Source organism: Globicephala melas, chromosome 4 (genome assembly GCF_963455315.2).
Source record: "Globicephala melas chromosome 4, mGloMel1.2, whole genome shotgun sequence".
Taxonomy (NCBI): domain Eukaryota; kingdom Metazoa; phylum Chordata; class Mammalia; order Artiodactyla; family Delphinidae; genus Globicephala; species Globicephala melas.
Window position 1 is genome coordinate 133,646,236 of NC_083317.1, and position 22,675 is coordinate 133,668,910.

Sequence of the window (22,675 nt, forward strand, 5' to 3'; positions counted from 1 at the left end):
ACATGGGCCTCTCCACAGGGCTGTTTGAGTGTCTGCAGAACATGACCGCTGGCTTTCCCCATAGGGAGCCGTCCAAGAGCCCAAGACACAGTAGCAATACCTTTTATGATTCACCCCTGGAAGTCACACATCATCAACTTGGCCATATTCTACTAGTACATTCCAACACTGTTTCAGTGCTGACTCTGCCCATCTGCTGGATGTGCTATTTTGGACCAGCACCAAAACTCTAAGTCTGTGTGCCTCCCTTCGGGGCTGTTTTGAACGTAAGCCAATGTAAGATTATCAAGCGCTGCTTAGTACAATGAGCTGCCCCACAACAGACATTACTTAGAAGTGATTTCGTTTCCTTAGGAAGCCTGTCCCTAGTTCGCCTCATTCTCCTAAAGTTTAAACTCCGAGCATCCATTTTTTCCCACCCCTGGAGAGCCGAGTCAGTTAGACCCCACCCTCCCCAGCCGACTCGATCCCGACGTAGCACTATTCAGGAGGCGGAACTCTAGTTCCCGGGGCTCACCTCGGCCCCGGCGCGCTTTGCGAACGGACCGGAAGTGGCTCCTCCAGCTCTTCGTCCGAAAGGGCAGTTGGGGGGCGGCCGCTTGGACGGTTCGGGAGGCCTCTGCGGACTGGGTCGCCGGCGCTGGGACGCCCTGAAAGCGGAGCGGCGGGGCGCCCGGAGGTGAAGGGGTTGCGCCCTTCCGGCCTAGTCATGCCCGGTTGGAGGCTGCTGGCTCGGACCGGCGCCCGGGTGCTGGACCGCGGCGCGGGCGGCCTGGGCGCTGCCCGGGGCTCGGAGAACAGGTAGATGCGGAGGACAGACGAGGGTGCGGCGTGGTGCCTGCACCTGTGGCCTCGGGCTGTGGCCTGGCCCGGCGTGGGGTAGGAGGGGGTTCCGTCCAGGCCTGGAGAGTAAGAATCATTGCTCTAAGGACGTGCCCTTTGAAGGATTGGAGGTGTGGGGTTTTTTGCTTTTTAATGCTGATGAGCATTAAAACAAGCATTACCAACAGCAATAATATTATCTGCCAATTAGTGAGCGTTTACTGTGTAATAAATGTTCTTTTAGGAACATTAGGCTCCTTACGTCATGTAGCCTCACCTTAGAGCTGCTATCGTCCGTTTTACAGATACCATCATTTTCCTGTCCTATCATTATTCCGCTTTGCACGTAAAAAGGAAGCTTAGAGAAAAGTGATTTGCCCAAAGTCACTTAACTAATAAGTGAAAAATTGGGACTCTAGCCTGGATGTATCTACATGCCTACAAAAGAGATAGATCGCAGGAAGATTTACTTCTTTTCCGACCCTCCTGGCAAGAATTACACATCTCTTTCCTGACCTCCGTCCCGTAAGGTCTCTCTTGGTGTGTTCAGCTAGTCACAGGTCATGTCTTTTATGGATTTTAGAATTTGCACACCCAATTTCTTCACCACTCTGAGCCAAGGCCATGTCATTACAAGGGTTTATCAGAGAAGGATCAGTAACCCCACATTTTGTCACCTCTACTGGATGTAAACTGTTAACGTACATGTTCTAGTGGACCTGTGGCTTCTCTTGTCTACATAGGACTACTCGGTTAGAAATCTGTTTATCCCAGAGGAGAAGAGGAAGAACTTTTCCTCCAGGGTAACTATTAACAGTTGAAATATGAGCCCCATTATTATCATGAGGAATGTCAGGGAAAAAACTAGAACAGAATCCAAACCCTTTCCAAAGGCCCTGACTACACTTTCCAACTCATGTGACCTCCCTTCTGTACATTAAGTGGGGAACCTTTTGAATTGTGCTTTGTTTTCTAATTTTTATTTTTACAGAACAGACATCTGGCTTTTGGTTAGAAGTCTCCATGGCAAGAGTGGTACTTGGTGGGATGAGCATCTTTCTGAAGAAAATATTCCCTTTGTTAAGCAGTTGGTCTCTGATGAAAATAAAGCCCAATTAGCAAGTAAACTCTGTCCTCTGAAAGATGAGCCGTGGCCTATACATCCTTGGGAACCAGGTGGTTATTTTGTATATGTTGTGTTCTCATCGCCTAATTACTGTCTGACTGGCACGTTTAAAATCGTAGTGACTTCTGAATCAATTTATCATCTCTTTAATTTATTTTTCATGTCTTAAGTGTGTCTATTTCATTATGGTTTGCTTTGCAAGTATATTTCCAGCATCCTAGTCTACTGTTAGTGACTGTCTGATGATCATCAAGACTTCCTCAAGAAACTGCTTTGTAGGTGAAAAGAGAATTGTTCTGCAAACGTTTTCTTGTTTTCTTCAGATGAAAAATAATATAAAATAAATCAGGGAAGAAAAGCTGGAAGAGTGTGATCTAAACTGTAAGGTATCACACAGACGTTTGTAGCTGGGGTATTCTGCCACTCCACGCCTGCCAAGCATAACCCCAGAATCAGCTCTGTGTGCCTGGTAGAGTGCTAAATCCATGTGTGGCCAGACCAAAAAGCATAAGGCCTTTCCTGTTCATGGAGTTGTCGTTGGTTGGGGGTTATTGTGGCTGTTGAATTGTTTAATGGCTAGAATTCTTAGTGGAGCAACTTTATCAATTTATGCAACAAATCTAAGTGTCATGGTGGATGCTGACATATTTTAGCAACATGACCACTTGTGTCATCTCAGTAACTCCAGCTAACTTCTTAGAATTTGAGAAGTAGATGTTCCCTAATTAATGAGGTTGGATATGAATTGATATTAGGAAAGCAAAGCATAATGATGGATTTATTATGCCCTCTATTAATACCACTGTTTTAAATACCAGAATATATCAGTTTAACTATTTTCTTTATTTTGTACGGTTTTCTTATATTTTTTATTTTACAGAGATTTATTGAGTACCAGTATATTATGTCAGGTATGGCTGAAGGCATTTATATCTGTAAGGAACAGTTGTATTTTACTGTATGAATATATCAGCATGTTTCTTATCTGCTTGCTCCTTATATGAAAGCAAAATTTAGGAAATACCATTGTATCGTGTTGACAAATGTTGAAAAGTCTGTGTGAGTATTGATTTGTTTTTAATTGCCAGGTTCCTCTAGAGTAGGCCTTATTGCAATGAAGTTAGGCATGATGCCCTTGTGGACCAAAGATGGTCAGAAGCATGTGGTCACATTACTTCAGGTAAGAAACAGAAGATGTAACAAATCTATGTGTGTGCTGAGATCTATTTGTGCAAACCTAAATGGCCAATATTTGTATCCTGAAACATTTGACTGTGTGGTGAAGAAGAGGTAAAGTCGGGCATAGATACTGTAAAAGAGCTTTACTTCTGATGGTGTCAGTGAATGTTCTCACTCATGCCTGAGTGGTGGCTTTCTTTATACTGGCATTGGGATAACTGGGGCAATTAATTAAAAAAAAATTGTAACCTAGCTTCTTACAGATCTACTAGTTTAATTCATAATCAGAAAAAATCTCAGTCCCATCTTATTTTCATTTATGGAGTTCTTTCAATTCAAAATTGTAATTTTGATCTCTTTACTAACTCAGAATGTAACACTTTTGTCTGGGGAAGTAACATTTTGTTCTTTGAGATAAGGTTAAGCTCTAATGCTTAAGAATATAGGCCCTGGAACCAGAATACCTCAGATGTTGGTTCTGCCATTTTCTAGCTGTGTTCCTTGGAGCATTGTGTCTTATCTGTAAAAGAATAATTTTATTCTGTAGAAGAAATCACTATGATCTCCCTCAAAGGGTTATTGTGAGGCTTGCACAAGATTCTAAATGTCAAGCACTTAAAATTTAAAACAATATTAAATGTCCAATAAATGTTAGCTGTTATTGTCTTTATCATTATTATAAAAAGATCACTGATAAAGTTGAGACCTTCATTGCCCAGATCACTTTGAACAGCTCAGTTCATATTGGAGTCAGGCCTTAGACAAGCGTTTAGGGAGGAGATGAGGAGTAAAATGAGGCCTCATGCATGTAAGTGCTTCCAGTGCTGACAGACACAGGTGGCCTGTAAGCCCTTAGTAAGTTTTTACTGACTCTGAATGATCAAGGAAAGGATTATAGTTTCTGGAACTCTACAGAACTTTGGGAGCTTTTAGGGATGATGGGTGGGATTGTAAATTGGTACAGCTGCTTCAGGAAATAGTTTAGCATTATGGAAAAGTTGAGGTACGTGAACTAGTGGTCTCCCAGTTCCACTCCTGAGTGTTACTAGAAAATGTGAACAGATGATTTATAGCAGCATTACTCTTAATACTCCAAAAGTAGAAATAACTCCCATGTCCATCATGGTAGAATGGGTAAATAAATCATGGTGTATTTACATGATGGAGTGCTGGGTGACAGTGAAAATGGACAGAACAGAGCCGCACACAACAGTATGAGAGAACCTTACCTATAGAATCTTGAGTGAAAGCAGGAAAATATGGAGGAGTATTTGTGGTCTGACTCCATTTACATAAAGGTTCAACAGGCAGCACTGAACTATAGGATTAAACAATACTTTCAAAGGTAGTAATTATAATGAAAAGTTAAATGATTACCATAAATGTCAAGAGAGGTGGTTATTTCTAGGACAGCTCTTCTCAGACTTTACCTCAGAATCACCTGGAGGGCTTATAAAACACAGGTTCTGATTTAGTAGGTCTTGGCTGAGGCCTGAGAACCTGCATTTTCACAGAGTTCCCAGGTGACTGATGCTGCTTGCCTGGGGACCACACTTCGAGAGCCACTGCTCTAGGGGTAAAAAGGGTAGGGAGGAGGAATGGGTATGAGGGGGGAATTGGGAAGAGACACAGAGGTTTGGGGGATTTTTGACATGCGTAGTGGTTACATGCATATTTTCTTTATAAATACTCATTTTGTTGTATATTTATGTTTTATGCACTTTTCTGTTTGCCTTATATTCAGTATTTGACAGTGTTTTTTTAAGAGTGTGGTTGGTATGGTGAGATAAGATGGATTGGATGGGCCTCAGTGTGGCTGGTATGTAATGTTAGCATGTGTCCTGGCACATACTTAGTTTTTTTATGTTTGTTTTTTTAGGTGCGAGACTGTCACGTCCTAAAATATACTCCAAAGGAAAATCATAATGGAAAAATGGCAGCCCTGACTGTAGGAGGAAAAACTGTATCACGTTTCCATGTAAGGATGCACTTTCATTCCTAGAATAGTGCCTTTCATTAGTTTTAGACCTGAATTCTTTGAGATTCTGAATTCTTTTAAGTTTTGAGGATATCCCATAGCCACAGACTTGTCCAGGAGGTGAACTGTGGATTTGGGGGGAGGCAGTCTGATAGAGCTACTGACCCCAGGAGTCTGGGAGACTTTGCGTTTGCTCCAGTACCTCCCTTCACTGTCTGGAACAAGTAACTTCACCTTCTAAGCTTCAGTATTTGCCCAGATGTAAAATGTGGATAAAAATACTACTTACCTAATAAGAGGTTTGGTACCAGGATTACGTGAGAGTTTTCACATGTGCCTGGCATGTAACAGACACTCAAAAGATGGTAGCTATTTGATTATTTTGTGGTTGTTTTATGTTTATTTTCATTTTTTTTCTAAATTGTCTCAACTCTTGACTCCAACAGCATGTGAGGATTAATTTTTCATATATTAGAAGTTTTCAGTATTGGGAAGAAAGCTGTGTATGAAGTCACATCAGATTTTTCTGAATAAAGTGTATTTCCCAAGTAGAATACTAATAGAATGCTGAGTTTGTAGTTTAAATGTGAAAAAAATCTGCACAATTAGTATTTTGGGGGGTTTGGGGATGACTAAAAGCAGAGAATGCCTTTCTAGAAATGGTGATGGTTTTCACTAATGGCTGCTAAAACATCTTTAGGTTTACTAAAATGTTGCTTGTCTCTAGATTAACATTTTTCCATTATAAATTATTTATGAAATGAATATGAATGAAAGTTAGGAGACAACCTGTTCTGTGCAGCTGTCAAAACTAACAAGTGTTTATCGATTGCCTCCTATTCCTTGTCATAGTTAACTTTTGAGCACTTATTACATGCTGGGTATGTAGGCATTAAGTCTTTTACGTTTATTAACTTACTTTTTCAGACTCTAAAGATAACGAAGTTAAGTAACTCCCTCAGGGACACCCACCAATAAGAGGTAGAGTGACAGTTAGACTCTGAAAGCCTTACTTTGTTAATTGTGTCTTGACATGCACCCTTTGGGAATACATAGGGAAGGTGGACTAATAAATTGACTATCTCAACACAGTACTATAAATGCAACAAGCACATTAGCGAATTCTGCTTGTGGGAATTCTAGGAGGTTTCACAGGGAGAAGACCAGAAAGGAGGGTGGGTGCTAAAGGCATGCCAGGCAGAGTGGGCTCTGCAGAAGCAGATGCATGGAAGAGCATTGGTGCTTGGTAAGAGAAGGGCCATATGTCTGGATCTTAGTGTGCAGTCGGGGAGAATGTGATAAAGGTGTGACAGGCGGGGTTGTCAGGATGGAGGGCTAACAAGTTTAGACCTCATCTTGTAAACTTTGAGGAACTTTCTGAATTCTTTAACCAGGGCAGTGGTCAAATTGTTATCATGGTTAACTAAATTAGAAGATGCCAGGTGCAGGGAGGACATTTAGGAGGTTGTTTTAAGCCCTCAGGGAGAGTTGATAAAAGTCTTTTGCCCCAGAGCAGTTGCATTGGGCTTGGAAGAGGCAGGGATTATAAAAGACCAGGTGAGTGTGGGCGTGTGGGAAGAGAACCCAGCAGGTCAGTGCTCATGCCATGACTTGGGACAGGGACAAGGAAAGGGTTGCTTTGGAGGAAAGACGTGTTTAAAGTGTTTTAGAAAATCCAGGTGGAATTGTCCTATAAGTATATACTGATCAGCAAATTGGCGCTGATTGGAGTCCTATGGTTTAATAGGCCTATCTCGTAAGTATTAGAGGACTTAGCTATTTTTGCATATTATGGTAGTATAGTTAGTTTATTTTTCATTAAGCCTTCATAGTAATATCTGCTATTCCTGACAGAGTATTGCCTACAGGGTTCAGATAATACTACAGTAATTAAAAGCACAATGTGATATTTTGGGAAACATTTTTTAAAAATGCCAAATGTTTAAATTTTTAAGTGTGTAAATATCTGCCCAACTTCCTGTGAATCATGTGAACAGTTCTTCAGTTTGATAGACACCTCTGTTTTCTAATTGATTGTATTTCTGTGTTTTGTTAGGACTGTCATCTTTATTTCATTACCAATTTTGTAAATTTATGACTCTACAGCCTTGGTATTTGTAAGTCAGGTGTCCTGTTGGGATAATCCATTCTGCTCCAGCGGATTTGTGAACATTACTTCCTTGGGACTGTGCGATAGTGGGAAATGAGTGGACCTGGGGTCAAAAGAGCTGAGTTCTTCCATGGCTGCCAGTAGCTCCTTCACTCCACCTTTTTGAACAGCCATTTTCTTACCCATGAAGACAAGGAATTGGACTTGATGGTCTGTGAATTCTCTCCCAGTTCTAAGTCTCACATTGGTTCTCAAATATTTTAGTTTTTAAGAAAAAACAAAAGTTCCCCTCCAAAAATGAACTTGTCAGCTCAATTTATTCTATTTTACTTAGTGATAAAGATAATCTTATTGATGAAGTCTTATTAACATAATAACTAGGGCTTCCCTTGCGGCGCAGTGGTTGAGAGTCCACCTGCCGATGCAGGGGATACGGGTTCGTGCCCCGGTCCGGGAAGATCCCACATGCCGCGGAGTGGCTGGGCCCGTGACCCATGGCCGCTGAGCCTGCACGTCTGGAGCCTGTGTTCCGCAATGGGAGAGGCCACAACAATGAGAGGCCCACGTACCGCAAAAAAATAAATAAATAACATAATAACTAAACTATTACAGAAACGATAGTACTTTTATTTCTACTTTGATATTTGAGACTCTGGTTTTCATACCTTAAGCTTTATCTCACCAATGAATAAATAGCACAGCAGGGTGATTTGGATGCTGTATTCTTATACTGTGGTGAATTTTAACCACTTATCTGACATAAACTTTTAAGACTGTTCACTACTCTGGTATAGAAGTGCTACAGAGGCCCTTTTATTCTTCAAGATACTATTTTTCTAGGACCAGAGGTCATGTATTATAATATTAAGAAAAAAGTTTTGTCTTTGAATGACTTTTCATCAGAATAGGATGTGAAAATGAAGTTCTAGAATTCTTTAAAAGTAAAGCATTTTGGTTCAGAAAGGAAAAAGATTTTTGAAATTAAAAGTATACAAACTTTCTCTTGCACATTGTAACCCTCAGGGAAACTGCAGGTAGATTGATTATAGAGGGTTTGAGAGAGAGAAGAGACACCTATGAATAGGTAATATTAAATAGTTAAGCATTCTAAAATGAGTTGATTGAATCAGTTTTATTTTTAATAGGGCTAGAATGTTATTTTTTTTAATCTGTAAAGAATTTATGCCTCCAAGAAACTAGACTGCTTTGCTTTTGCTATTTGTGTACCTTATAATAAATAAAAACTGATGTGGTACATAGTGTTTTTGAATAAGGAAGCTAAGTGGCCTTAAAGTTGGTTAAATCAATTCATCTTAGGAGCAGAGAAGCATTTTGATTGTGAGGAGGATAATTGCAGAGAACTCTGAAGAGGGAGGAAAAAAATGCAACCTCATAGATAGGATTATCCAAGTGTGACTCTGCTGTCAGTCTTTTAAATTGCCTTTTGAAATCATTTATTTGGAAGTTAGAGGAAAAAAAGCCCTTTGTTACACTGCTGTTGACTCAACTCATCTTGAACATCTGGTTTTTCTCAGGGCAGATACCCAATTAGTTTTATGATATTTTGATTTTAAAAGAAAAAATTATTCACTTTTAGTGAAATTGGAAGATAATCAGGAAGTATGTATTACCTTTGTCCTTTTTATGTCTCAGTCTATAGTTACTTAGTCAAGATGTTTATCTTGTCCATTTTGTATTACTAAAAAAAGTACAGGATTTTTCTCATAAGCCTCCTGGAATACTTAAAAACCAATATTAATAAAATAATGTTTTTAAGTTACCAGGTGGAATATGTGAAGGTCAAAAATAAAATTGAAGTCTGTTCTAAAATTTAATAAATCTGAATCCAGTACATCAGGAAAATAATTTTAAGGATCCACATTTTTAAAATTTTTATTGAAGTTTAATTGACCTAAAACACTGTTAGTTCCAGATACACAACATAGTGATTCAGTATTTCTGTACGTTACAAAATGATCCTCACAGTTACCTTCTGTCACCATACAAAGTTATTACAATATTATTGACTATATTCCCCATGTTGTACATTTCATCCTCCTGACTCATTTATTTTGTAACTGGAAGTTTACCTCTTACCCTCCCTCGCTTATTTCACTCATCCCGTCCACCCCATCCTCCTCTGACAACCACCTGTTTGTTCGCTGTATCTATGAGTCTGTTTCTGTTTTGTTACCTTTGTTCATTTGTTTTTTAGATTCCACATATAAGTGAAATCACATGGTGTTTGTCTTTCTCCATCTGACTTATTTCACTTTGCATAATATCCTCTAGACCCATCCATGTTGTTGCAGGCAAGATTTCTATTTTTCATGGCTGAGTAATATTCCATTGTGTGTGTGTGTGTGTGTGCGTGTGTGTGTGTGTGTGTGTGTGTGTGTGTGTGTACGTATATACACATCTTTATCCATTCATCTAACATTGGATACTTAGGTCACTTTCATATCTTAGCTATTGTAAATAACACTGTGATGAACATAGATGTGCATATATGTTTTTGTATTAGTGTTTTTGTTTTCTTTGGAAGAATACCCAGAAATAGAGTAACTAAATTATATGGTATTTCTATTTTTAATTTTTGAGCAACCTCCATACTGTTTTCCGTAGTGGCTGCACCAATTTACATATCTAACAACCGTGTGCAAGGGTTCCCTTTTCTCCGCATCCTCTCCAAAACTTGTTGTTTCTTGTCTTTTTGATAATAGCCATTCTGACAGGTGGGAGGCAATATCTCATTGTGGTTTTATTTGCATTTCCCTGATGATTAGTGATGTTGAGCATGTTTTTTCAAGTGTCTTGGTCATTTGTATGTCTTTGGAAAAATGTCTATTCTTGTCTTCTGCTTACTTGTTAATTGGGTTGTTGGGTTTCTTTTGCTGTCAAATTGTATGAATTCCTTGTATATTTTGGATTTTGACCCCTTATCAGATATATCTTTTGTGGATATCTTCTTCCATTCAGTAGGTGGTCTTTTTGTCTTAATAGTTTCCTTCACTTTTTAGTTTGATGTAATTTCATTTATTTATTTTTGCTTTTGTTTCCCTTGCATGAGGAGACAGATCCAAAAAAATTTTGCCAAGATCTAGGTCAAAGATTGTACTACCTATGTTTTCTTCTAGGAGTTTTATGGTTTCAGGTCTTACATTTAAGTCTAATCCATTTTGAGTTTATTTTTGTATATGATATGAGAAAGTGGTCCAGTTTGATTCTTCTGCATGTAGCTTTCCAGTTTTCCCAACAACATTTATTGAAGAGGCTGTCTTTTCCCCATTGTATTTTCTTGCCTCTTTTGTCATAGATTAGTTGACCATTTAAGTGTGGGTTTATTTCTGGGCTCTCTCTTCTGTTCTATTGATCTGTGTGTCTCTTTTTGTGCCAGTACCATACTGCTTTGATTACTGTAGCATTGTGGTATAGTTTGAAATCAGGGAGCATGATACCTCCAGCTCTGTTCTTCTTTCTCAAAATTGTTTTGTCCATTCTGGGTCTTTTGTGTTTCCATACAAATTTTAGGATTTTTTGTTTTGGTTCTGTGAGCAATGTCATTGGTATTTTGATAGGGATTGCATTGAATCTTTACATTGCCTTGAGTAGTATGACTATTTTAACAGTATTAATTCTTCCAGTCCATTAGCATGGTATATCTTTCCATTTCTCTGTGTCATCTTCACTTTCTTTCATCAGTGTCTTTTAGTTGTCCAAGTGTCTTTTACCTCCTTGGTTAGATTTATTCCTAGGTATTTTATTTTTTTGATAATTTGCGATTGCAAGTGGGATTGTTTTCTGAATTTCTCTTTCTGATAGTTCATTGTTAGTGCATAGAAAAACAACAGGTTTCTATATATTAATTTTGTATCCTGGCTCTTTACTGAATTCATTTATTCTAATAGTTTTTTTGATGGCATCTTTTAAGATTTTCCATATATAGTATCATGTCATCTGCAAACAGTGATAGTTTTATTTCTTCCCTTTCAGTCTGGATTTCTTTTTATTTCTTTTTCAAGGAGCCACATTTTTAAATGAACTTTTGTGTTTGCTTTTGTGGAAGAAGTGAGTATGACTGAGGATGAAAAGCAGGGGCCTTGGTAAAAGCGATGTTGAATATCAGTCTTAGATTTCAGCATATGGGAAGTGAAACCATAAAGAATGACTGGAGTGAATGTATGTTATCACTGTTGGAAGAAAGGATAGCTTCCCGAGGGGACTCTGTGAGGTAGAGAACAATCTTCTGTGGACATCCGGAGCAGAGCTGTTCAGTATTTGTTACACAGTCCCACTGGGGGGCTCCAGGGAGATTCTTGGGGGGCTGCGGACTGATCCAGAAACTAAAGTTCTCTGCTTATAGGCCAATGCCACCCAATTTCATGTCAGCTGAGGACAGCCTACTCAGTAAGTTATAAAGGGGCACAGTTCTTATTTCAAACTGAAATTAGCAAGTACCTGAAGTTTGCTGCATATTCAAATACATGTTCTTCAGATAAGTGTGGCTTATCACTGGACCTGGGACTAGACATGTATTTAACAGACTTTCAGTGAGCTTTGGAAGTACATAGTGGGGGGAGATTATAGGCCAACAGACTGGCATGGGCAGGCACAGGTAAGCATACGTAGAGTACTGTGGCTCATTGGGGTCCTGCAGGTGCTTCGTTTAGGAGCAGAGGGGAAGCAGAGGGAGAGGGAACAGCAGGAAGATAAATATTATTGCTTATATTCTCATGAAAGAGGCTCTTCACATCAGGAAGTGGTACAGCTTTTTTGGTAAGTCTTACAGTATCTATATCAAGAGTTAAGAATTAAAACAGAAAAAAAAGACAACAGGACATTATGGTAAGGAAATAAGTTGTCCATAAAGTTTTCTATTCGAGGATATTTTCTATTCAAGGATATTTACAATAGCAGAACGAAAAAGCAGGGGTGGAGGGAAGAGCAGACAGTAGGACCTGCGAGGAGCTGGGGATGGAGCAGCCACTACAGTCTCTGCTCTCTAGAAGCTTACATTTTGGTGGGCTTGGGGGTGAGACAGGGAAGCTATTGCACAGAAGATAAACAATTAAAAAATGTGTATTGTGACAGATGGAGGGAAGTGCTTTGAAGATTAATAAAGTGTGCTAAGGGCATTGCAAGAGACAGAAAGTGGTGCTATTTTAGGTAGAAAATCAGGAAAGGTAAGTTGATATTTGGGTGAAGACCTGAATGAAGTGAGAGAGCATATTATACAGAAATCTGGCAAAGGCGTGAGGAGAGACATAAGTGAGGGAGGTTAAGAGGTACAGACTTCCAGTTGCAAAATAAATGAGTCATGGGTATGAAATATACAGTGTGGGGAATATAGTCAGTAACTACGTAATATCTTTGTATGTGACAGGTGGTGACTAGACTTATAATAGTGATCATTGTGTAATAGAAATATTGCATCACTTTGTTTTGCACCAGGAGCTCACAGTGTTATAGGTCAATTATACTTCAACAAACAAATTCATAGAAAAAGATTTCAGTTTTGTGGTTACCAGAGGCAGGTGATGGAGGAGGGGGAATTGGATGAAGGCAGTCAAAAGGTACAAACTTCCAGTTATAAGGTAAATAAATACTAGGGATATATGTACAACATGATAAATATAATTAACACTGTACACTGTACATTATATGTGAAAGTTAAGAGTAAATCCTAAGAGTTTTCATCACAAAGAAAAAATTTGTTTTCGTTTCCTTTAATTTTTTATCTATATGAGATGATGGATGCTCACTAAACTTATTGTGATGATCTTTCCATGATGTGTGTAAGTCAGGTCATTATTCTGTGTACCTATAATAGTGAGGCAGACATTTTCTGCAGTTGTAAATAGCATAGGCAGTTTAAGACTATGGAGAGGAAAAGGTAAAGGGAAAAAAATCTGGCAGAATGGCATTCCAGGCAGGGGGACCAGTATGTGCAAAGGACCTGAGGCTGTTGTTTAGTGAGTTCTTAGACTGGTAAGGAGCACATTGTCCCCGAGGCAGGGCAAGCTGGGAGGAGAGTAGGTGGTGTAGAACCTTGGAAACCATGGTGAGGACTTAGGACTCGATTCTTTTGCACAAGATGCAGGCCATTGTGGAGACTAACGTAACTTGAGTTTAGAAGGATCATGCCAGCCTGTGAATGGAGAACATACCAGGGGGTCAGGAGTATAGAAGTTGGAGACGTGATAGGAGGCTACTGAAATAATCCAGACGATATATGGCTGGCTGGGGTCGGAGTGAGAAGTGGCTGATGTGGGCTATATGTTTAAATAGAGGCTACAGGAATGGCTGATGGATGGACATGGGATGTGAGAAAGAGAAGAGTTGTAGGTGACCATAGAATTTTTGGTCTAAACAGAAGTATGGAGCTGCTGTTTATTGAGATTGGGAAGACGAGGAGAGCAGGCCTGGCGGGGCAGGAGCGTGTTGAGTTCAAGTTTAGACGTGTTAAACTTGAGTTGTGTGACATCAAAGTGAAATGTTGACTTGGCAATTGGGCAGAAAAATTTGTAGTTCAGAGTAGAATTTGGGGTGGATGTTAGAAAAGTGGGTCATTAGCCTGTGAAAGAACCAGGGAGTAGTAGCTGGAAGTGGAGTGGAGGCCTTCCAAGGAGAGAGCAGCTGCCTGTGCCAAGCAGTGCTCATGGTGACCAGGGCATTTGGTGATTTTGACCAGCACGTCCCATTGAGTACGAGGGGCTGGAAGCCCCTGATGAAAGCCTTGTCGTGGGCAGGCACAGAAAGATTAGCTGGAGGAGATAATGTGGCCAAGGAAAGGTTTTAATGTGAGTTATTGTGATTCTTTTATGCTGCTAGGAAAGTTCGAGTGGAAAGGGGGAAATTGTTGATTAAGAAGATGGTGGGGACAGTTTCAGGAGTAAAGCCATTGAGTAGGTGAGAGGAGGTAGGAGTCAGCACACAGTGAAGGATTTGGCTTTAATAAGAACATGGACAGTTCATCTGTTATTGTGGTTCCCAGCCCCAGATTCACATCAGAACCATATGGAGTGCTGAAAATATGCTGACACCTGGATGCCCCCTTAGACTGGTGAAGTTACAGCCTCCAAGCTGAGGCCTTGGCCTTGGTGTTCTCTGAAAGCTTCCCATGTGCCTCTTGTGCACCTGGAGTGGGGTGGGAGGGTGATGATTGATTTGGTGGTAAAACCTTGGGGAAGAGCTCTCGATTCTTCTGTTTTTTTCAGTGCAATAAGAAGCAACATTATCAGCTCAAAGCAGGGAGAAGGAGGGGAGAATGCTGGAGGTTTTAAGAGGTTGTGGCGGAGCTGCCTTGGGGAGTGAGAGGGATTTAACAGGTGAATGTGGGTGTGAGAGGGATTTAACAGGGGAATGTGGGTTGGCCAGGCCACACTGGCACTCACTGTGAAGTCTGATTGTACATTTGAATGTGACTTGTCATGTTTCCTCCCAACTGCTTGGACACAGCAGGGAAATTAGAGTCAAATTTCCCAAGATTGGGGTTCTTGATACAGACGGTCTCCAGTCAAAATCCAAATATGAGGGCTTCCCTGGTGGCGCAGTGGTTGGGAGCCCACCTGCCGATGCAATGGACACGGGTTCGTGCCCCGGTCCGGGAAGATCCCACATACCGCGGAGCAGCTGGGCCCGTGGGCCACGGCTGCTGAGCCTGCGCGTCCGGAGCCTGCGTGTCCGGAGCCTGTGCTTCGCAGCAGGAGAGGCCACGGCAGTGAGAGGCCCGCGTACCGCAAAAGAAAAAAAAAAATCTAAATATGAGCATGACTGTATTTCTTTTCCTGTGGAACAAAAGTCTTTCCCCGTATACTTTGAGCTACACTATGCCAGTTCTTTATATGAGCTACGCTATGCCAATTCTGAGTGTGATGGATAAAAATCTCACCTCCCTTAATTAAGGGCTATAGAGTACTCTTTTGTTCATTGGGGAAGCAGAGTGCTCTTTAATTTGTTTTCCTGGAGTGTTAGTAACTTAGTTTAGATCTCTAGGCATTAAATTCCACTTTTTGTAATTAATGTGTTACTTATATGTGCTGCTTTTCCTCTAGAAATCTACATCTATATTGGAATTTTACCGAGAACTTGGATTGCCACCAAAAGAGAAAGTTAAAATCTTTAATGTAACAGATAATGCTGTAATTAAACCAGGTAATCTGAGGTCGGGGAGAAGAGGGAGGTAAAAATACCCAAATATGTGATTTGTTTAATGTAAGCCCTTTCAATAAAGCTGAATTCACAGTGCAAAGTCCCAAACATTTATTTTTAAATATAGAACTGTAACTGATTTAATCACTAGGGACAAACAAGTCTTTTTCTTTTTTAAGTGGAAAGAACTGTAGAGAATTCTTTGTTTTCCATGAAAGAGGGAGGAACACTTTTGTTTTTAATGTACAGAGAGTTTCACATTTGGAAAAGCCACTCCAAATAAATAAACGAACTTTTAAAATGTGAAGTTCACTGTTTGTAGGCTGGCATTTTATTAAGTGAAGAATAGACCCTCACTGAGATAGGATAATTTGAGAAAATGTAGCCTGAAACAGGAAAGTGACTGACCATAGCACCTTGAAAAAGTAAGATTTGGCACTATGATTATATTGGTTCATATAGTTAATGGCATTTTGATGTCTTTGAACTTCAGAAAAGCTCCCTATCTCTTGAACTTGACTTCTCTAACAAGTAGACTGTAGAAGGATGTTTTAAGATTTGATATTTTAATACCTGAACTGAATTTCTTGAAGTAGAATACAATTGCAATAGGCCTGATTAATAGGGGCAGTAGAGTCAGCCTTGATATAACTTAGAATTGAAGGTATTTTTTGAAGTCCAAGTTTTTCATCTTTGAGGTAAAGTACATGGAATTAAACTAACAAGTATAAAAATTAAGTCCACATTAACTTTTGCTGTAGCACAAACCATATGATATTTTTTGTGTGGGGGGGTGAAAAATGGTCAAATATCAGCAGTTCAGGTCATTCAACCTTGTAGAAATTCGGTCACTTTTTAATCTCCCCTATTTTTTCTTAAATGAAGGTTTTTCTCTGCCCATATAAATCCACGTTGGGTCCTACCTTAAGGACACTAAACCTACAGCACTTTACTCCCTGTTTTAAACAAACAAAAATAGCTTTTGATTACATTCTCTACTACATTGGTTCCAGCTTTAAAAAAAAAGTCTTTTACTGGATGATGTTAATGTTGATTCCTATTTTTGGATAACTTGTCTCCAATAGGAAAAAAAAAAAAGACTTGATCCAGCCCCAGTGTTTTTTGAGTCATTCTCTTATTTTTATTTTCCTTATTTGAAATAGGAAATACATCTTAACATATTGTTATTCACAGAAACAACCAAGAATCTCATGTATTTACCAGCAGGAACAGTGTTGTCACAGGAGTTGCCTGTTTCAGCCAGTATCACGTTGGCCTCTGTGAAGGCACAAGCGCACCAGTGGCCGTGGGCTGTTGGCCACTCCAGCACCATGTGCCCCATACTTCAGCCTACATACAGTCCATTAAAATACATTTGTTGAGCAGTTTTATTATTTTATTGTTGACATTTCTAATAATTAAAATTGCAGAAGAGACTCTCCTGACATTTTGAAATCTGATAGCTAGAAGGCTTCCTGTATGTAGTTTATGTTTAATGAAGTTGTTTTTGGGCTGATTTCATACTGATTTTTTGTTTTCTTTTCATAAAGGCACTCCTCTTTATGCTGCTCACTTTCGCCCAGGACAGTATGTGGATGTCACGGCCAAAACGTAGGTCCACGTAACAGGTTTTTTCCTTTTGTTTTCTTTGTATATTAAAACACAGCAGAGTGAGTGAAAGAAGTGCAGCCTTTCAAAGTCAGTGAATAAAGGATAAGTAACCATTATTCTCATTCATAACTCTAATCCTTAATGTTACTGATGGTACTGGTTTTTAAATTGCACCGAATTAGCTGTATGTGAAGAGTTCACTTTGGGTTACATCTTTTAAACTGAGATGTGTGCTTCTTGAGATGGGATTAAGAGAAAGGTCCATTACTGAGTTCCCACAAGGAACTCATGTTCCTTGTGAGCTGCGCCCACATCTGTTTGAAGACCAAAGGCGGCATTTGGTTTGTTGGTGAAAGATAAGGGAAGCAGTTAAATTACAAACATCTTGCACTATTTGCGATAGTTGTGCTTAAGGTTCCCCTAAGGTAACTAACTGTATAAAGCGTTTGTGGAACTGTGTTAAAATCCTATCATGAGCTGAAAGAAGAAATAGGATTACACCTTAGGCGTCTTCAACAGCATGGCATCATCTCTTAGCACTAGAAGAGACCTCTTCCATAAAAGCAAAATATTTTGTCATGTGTAAACAAGGGTTCAAATTTGGTAGAAATTAACACTTAATTTTCACTCTAACAGAAATGCTGACTTTGAATCATACTTATGTTGGGTGGTGGTATTTGGGGTACTGTAGTTTTTTTTTAATATCTTACCATCTGTTAAGATAAGCCCAGTACTGGCTAGATAATCTCCAGGAAACTTTAAATCTTACAGAAGTATTTTTTCAAAAATCAGTTGAGGTTATCTCACTATGGAATGAAGTCACCAAGCCTTTAAATGTGTTTATATAGAAATTGTTCAGGCCATGCACATATGGTCACCTTATCTTTGATAAAAGGAGGCAGGAATGTACAGTGGAGAAAGGACAGCCTCTTCAATAAGTGGTGCTGGGAAAACTGGACAGGTACATGTAAAAGTATGAGATTAGATCACTCCCTAACACCATACACAAAAATAAGCTCAAAATGGATTAAAGACCTAAATGTAAGGCCAGAAACTATCAAACTCTTAGAGGAAAACATAGGCAGAACACTCTATGACATAAATCACAGCAAGATCCTTTTTGACCCACCTCCTAGAGAAATGGAAATAAAAACAAAAATAAACAAATGGGACCTAATGAAACTTCAAAGCTTCTGCACAGCAAAGGAAACCATAAACAAGACCAAAAGACAACCCTCAGAATGGGAGAAAATATTTGCAAATGAAGCAACTGACAAAGGATTAATCTCCAAAATTTATAAGCAACTCATGCAGCTCAATAACAAAAAAACAAACAACCCAATCCAAAAATGGGCAGAAGACCTAAATAGACATTTCTCCAAAGAAGATACACAGACTGCCAACAAACACATGAAAGAATGCTCAACATCACTAATCATTAGAGAAATGCAAATCAAAAGTACAATGAGATATCATCTCACACCAGTCAGAATGGCCATCATCAAAAAATCTAGAAACAATAAATGCTGGAGAGGGTGTGGAGAAAAGGGAACCCTCTTGCACTGTTGGTGGGAATGTAAATTGATACAGCCACTGTGGAGAACAGTATGGAGGTTCCTTAAAAAACTACAAATAGAACTACCATATGACCCAGGAACCCCACTACTGGGCATATACCCTGAGAAAACCATAATTCAAAAAGAGTCATGCACCACAATGTTCATTGAAGCTCTATTTACAATAGCCCAGAGATGGAAACAACCTAAGTGTCCATCATCGGATGAATGGATAAAGAAGATGTGGCACATATATACAATGGAATATTACTCAGCCATAAAAAGAAACGAAATTGAGCTATTTGTAATGAGGTGGATAGACCTGGAGTCTGTCATACAGAGTGAAGTAAGTCAGAAAGAGAAAGGCAAATACTGTATGCTAACACATATATATGGAATTTAAGGAAAAAAAATGTCATGAAGAACCTAGGGGTAAGATAGGAATAAAGACACAGACCTACTAGAGAAAGGACTTGAGGATATGGGGAGGGGGAAGGGTAAGCTGTGGCAAAGCGAGAGAGAGGCATGGACATATATACACTACCAAATGTAAGGTAGATAGCTAGTGGGAAGCAGCCGTATAGCACAGGGAGATCAGCTCGGTGCTTTGTGACCACCTGGAGGGGTGGGATAGGGAGGGAGACACAAGAGGGAAGAGATATGGGAACATATGTATATGTATAACTGATTCACTTTGTTATAAAGCAGAAACTAACACGCCATTGAAAAGCAATTATACTCTAATAAAGAAGTTAAAAAAAAAAAGAAGAAGAAATTGTTCAGGGACTTCCCTCGTGGCTCAATGGTTAAGAATCCGCCTGCCAATTCAGGGGATACGGGTTCGAGCCCTGGTCTAGGAAGATCCCACATGCTGTGGAGCAACTAAGCCCGTGCGCCGCAACTACGGAGCCTGTGCTTTAGAGCCCGCGAGCCACAACTACTAAGCCTGTGTGCCACAACTACTGAAGCCCGCGCACCTAGAGCCCATGCTCTGCCACAAGAGAAGGCACTGCAATGAGAAGCCCACGCACCGCGATGAAGAGTAGCCCCCACTAGCTGCAACTAGAGAAAGCTGGCACGCAGCAATGAAGACCCAACTCAGCCCAAAATAAAAAAATTAAAATTAAAAAAAATAGAAATAAATTGTTCAGTATCAGTTGTTAGAATCCACATGATCTAAGCTAAGCTTAACTCCAGATATCAGCTCTTGTCTATGTGGCTGGCAGGATCTTAGTTCCCCAACCAGAGATCAAACCCCGGCCCACGGCAGTGAAAGTGCCCATTCCTAACCACTGGACCACCAGGCAGTTTCCCAGCTCTTGTCCATTCTTGTTTCGTGTTCTATCAGCATAGATGGTAGTTTCACTGATTTATGTGTCTGTTTTGTTTTTGGAATATTCTGACTGAGAACTCTTTGAAAATGAACAGTGGCCCACTGGTGCTCTGGGTTAACCTTAGAGTCACAGTGACTGAGACAGAGCAGCTTCTTACATCCAAGGAAACCAGATAAATCCAGCATCGGTTTCTTAAATGCGGTCAGATATTTCTTCACTTCCACATTATTACTGCCTACTTTTAAATACGGGCCATTGCACACAGGTCCTAGGGACCTTAACTTTTTAATATTTATTTATTTTTGGCTGTGTTGGGTCTTCGTTTCTGTGCGAGGGCTTTCTCTAGTTGCGGCAAGCGGGGGCCACTCTTCATCGCCGTGTGCGGGCCTCTCACTATCGCGGCCTCTCTTGTTGTGGAGCACAGGCTCCAGGGGCGCAGGCTCAGTAGTTGTGGCTCACAGGCCTAGTTGCTCCACGGCATGTGGGATCTTCCCAGACCAGGGCTTGAACCCATGTCCCCTGCATTGGCAGGCAGATTCTCAACCACTGCGCCACCAGGGAAGCCCAGGGGCCTTAACTTTTGATTAGCTCTTTCGAAGTGGAGTGGGCTAGGTTGGCGGTGGAGTAGAGGAAAGTGGGGCCTCTTTAAAGAGACTGTGAACCTTCCTCTTTTTCTCCCTGCTTCCTGATTGTTGCGAACTCATTCCTACTTGCTGGGGCGTCTGAAATTATTGGTCTTTTGGAAACGTTTGTCCTGCCTACCCTTGTGAAGAAGTCAAAATATTGGAGCTGTAAAGCTTTGGTTTGAGTAAGTGGGGAGACGTGTGTGTTGTGAATCAGATGGTTTTACTTTTTAAATGCCTGAATTATTACGTATGATAAAATGCCTCACGGTAATTTGTTAATTTACACACAGTTAATAAGGTGTGCATTCCGTTACATATTTTACAGGGTAAATGAGATATTCAGGAAGCCCTGCAAAGTCGGATTCCTTTGTTAGCAGATGCTCTGTGGCAGTGTTTGTGACTAGCTTGGGTTGGAGCCTAACCCTTTCAGTGCCTGTGTTCACTAGATGCTTTCATTTCATATGCTACTGTTGGGTTTCCTTGGCTTCCTAAAAGCTATTTTTAAAACTTCAGGCTTCTCCTTGTGAGTGTAAAGTGGAAGGAGAGTGTGTTGGTTTTGTTTTGTGTTTTAAGATCGTGTACCTAGAAAACAAGAGTGTGTACAGCCATGTGCCAGCCTCAGGACTAGATGGCTGATGAGAGCTGGGAGAGTCTCTAACCCTGGGATTTAGAGTAGTTGACATTCAACTCTGGAAAAGGGGCGCCTGCATTTGAGAAAACCCTCATTGTTGTGTGGGTTGCAGTACCGTTTTCTGTTTGACTTTGTGTAGCATGTGCACTGTACTCTGGTGTGCGTACCTTTTCGGGGTATTACTTGAGATCAAAATGAAACAGACTTTGACCTTTCACTAAATGTTGCCAATGGCTGCAGCTCTTGGAGCTGGCATGTTATTACGGCCTCAGGATGCTTGTAAGTGCTTCCGAATTTACAGAGCTCTGTCCTCATGTGGAGATGTTTTGGATTCCTCCTGGGTGCAGGCTTATTAGGTCTCAGCTACACCCAGTCCTGGTGGAAGCTGTCTCTTTGCTGTTGACTTTCCTGTGCATGTGTACGTGCACGCACACATGAATTTGCTTGCTTTTCTTTTTCCTTTTTAAATTCTTTTACATCCTTTCCCTGATGCTTCTCATTTTTTGGACAGTTCCCCCGGCTTGGTGTTTTAGCCCTCACAGCCAATGAGAATGTTTTTTTTCCTTGTTAACTGTAAATGGAACCATTATCTTTTGGACATAGGCTCTGAGTTCTTGCAGTCTCTTGGTATGGCTCACTTACAGCCAGAGATTTTCTACCTTGTCCTCCATTTTCAGCCCCTGTTTTAAAATTTTGAAACTTCTGGGCTCCATTGTCTTTATTATTAATCCTGTTACAGGTGCAAACACTAGAGAAAAAATGGTGCAGTGACATGGTTAGGTCAGATGAGGGACATGGGTTCACAGCCTGGAGCATCATTTCCCACACTTCAGTGGGCTTCACAATCTCCCCTACCTCCACTCCCCCACCAATCTTCAGATTCATTAGATCTGGGGTAGTACCTGAGAATTTGCATTTCTAACAAGTTCCCAGGTTGTGTGGATGTTGCTAGTCCAGGGACCACACTCTGAGAATCACTGGACTGGAGAATAGTCAGGAACTCACCAGTGGACCTTCTTTTCCTGCTGCTCCTTTACCCAGCACAGAGTCCCAGTGCCTGCCTTTTCTCAACTCTACTCAAATTATAACATGAACATCTGTTTTAAAGCAGGCAAGTCTAATTAATCCAGTTTCAAATAACATTGCCAGTAAAAGCAGGCCTTTGTATTACCCACATTTTAGTTAGCATGAAACTGAAAACTGGTCTCCTTAGTAACTGGCTTCATCATCTCCTTTCCATTAGAGATGAATTTGTTTGAGACATTTTTCTTAATTGAAATTGTTCATTTTTCTCATGTTGTAATAGTGATATTTAATGGTTAAATCTATACTTATATTTCAAGTTTTTTACCTTATACCTTCAATTTTAATTGCTGGATTAAATATACTTTAGAAATAACTAAATAAGAAAAATTAAAATGGAAAAGTACTAATTTAAGAAAATACAATGTTAATAGAATCTTTCTACTTGAAGAATGAAATTGTCTGCAGACATTTTCTTTTTAGCGACCAGTAACCAACAGTAGCACCCTCTTGAAGGCTTCCTTAAAT

The 22,675-nt window shown here is 40.2% G+C and overlaps 1 protein-coding gene across 1 annotated transcript in view; it reads left to right on the top strand.

Annotated features, from left to right (window-relative positions):
• The first annotated feature begins 549 nt into the window (after positions 1–549).
• MRPL3 (mitochondrial ribosomal protein L3) overlaps positions 550–22,675 on the top strand; it is a 44,547-nt gene continuing 22,421 nt past the window's right edge. Inside the window, exons 1-6 of the mRNA XM_030876423.2 lie at positions 550–801; positions 1,814–1,998; positions 3,037–3,128; positions 5,007–5,105; positions 15,270–15,369; positions 16,917–16,977. Of these exons, the coding sequence (XP_030732283.1) occupies positions 710–801; positions 1,814–1,998; positions 3,037–3,128; positions 5,007–5,105; positions 15,270–15,369; positions 16,917–16,977 (629 nt within the window). The 5' untranslated portion in view covers positions 550–709. The remainder of the gene's footprint in view (positions 802–1,813; positions 1,999–3,036; positions 3,129–5,006; positions 5,106–15,269; positions 15,370–16,916; positions 16,978–22,675) is intronic.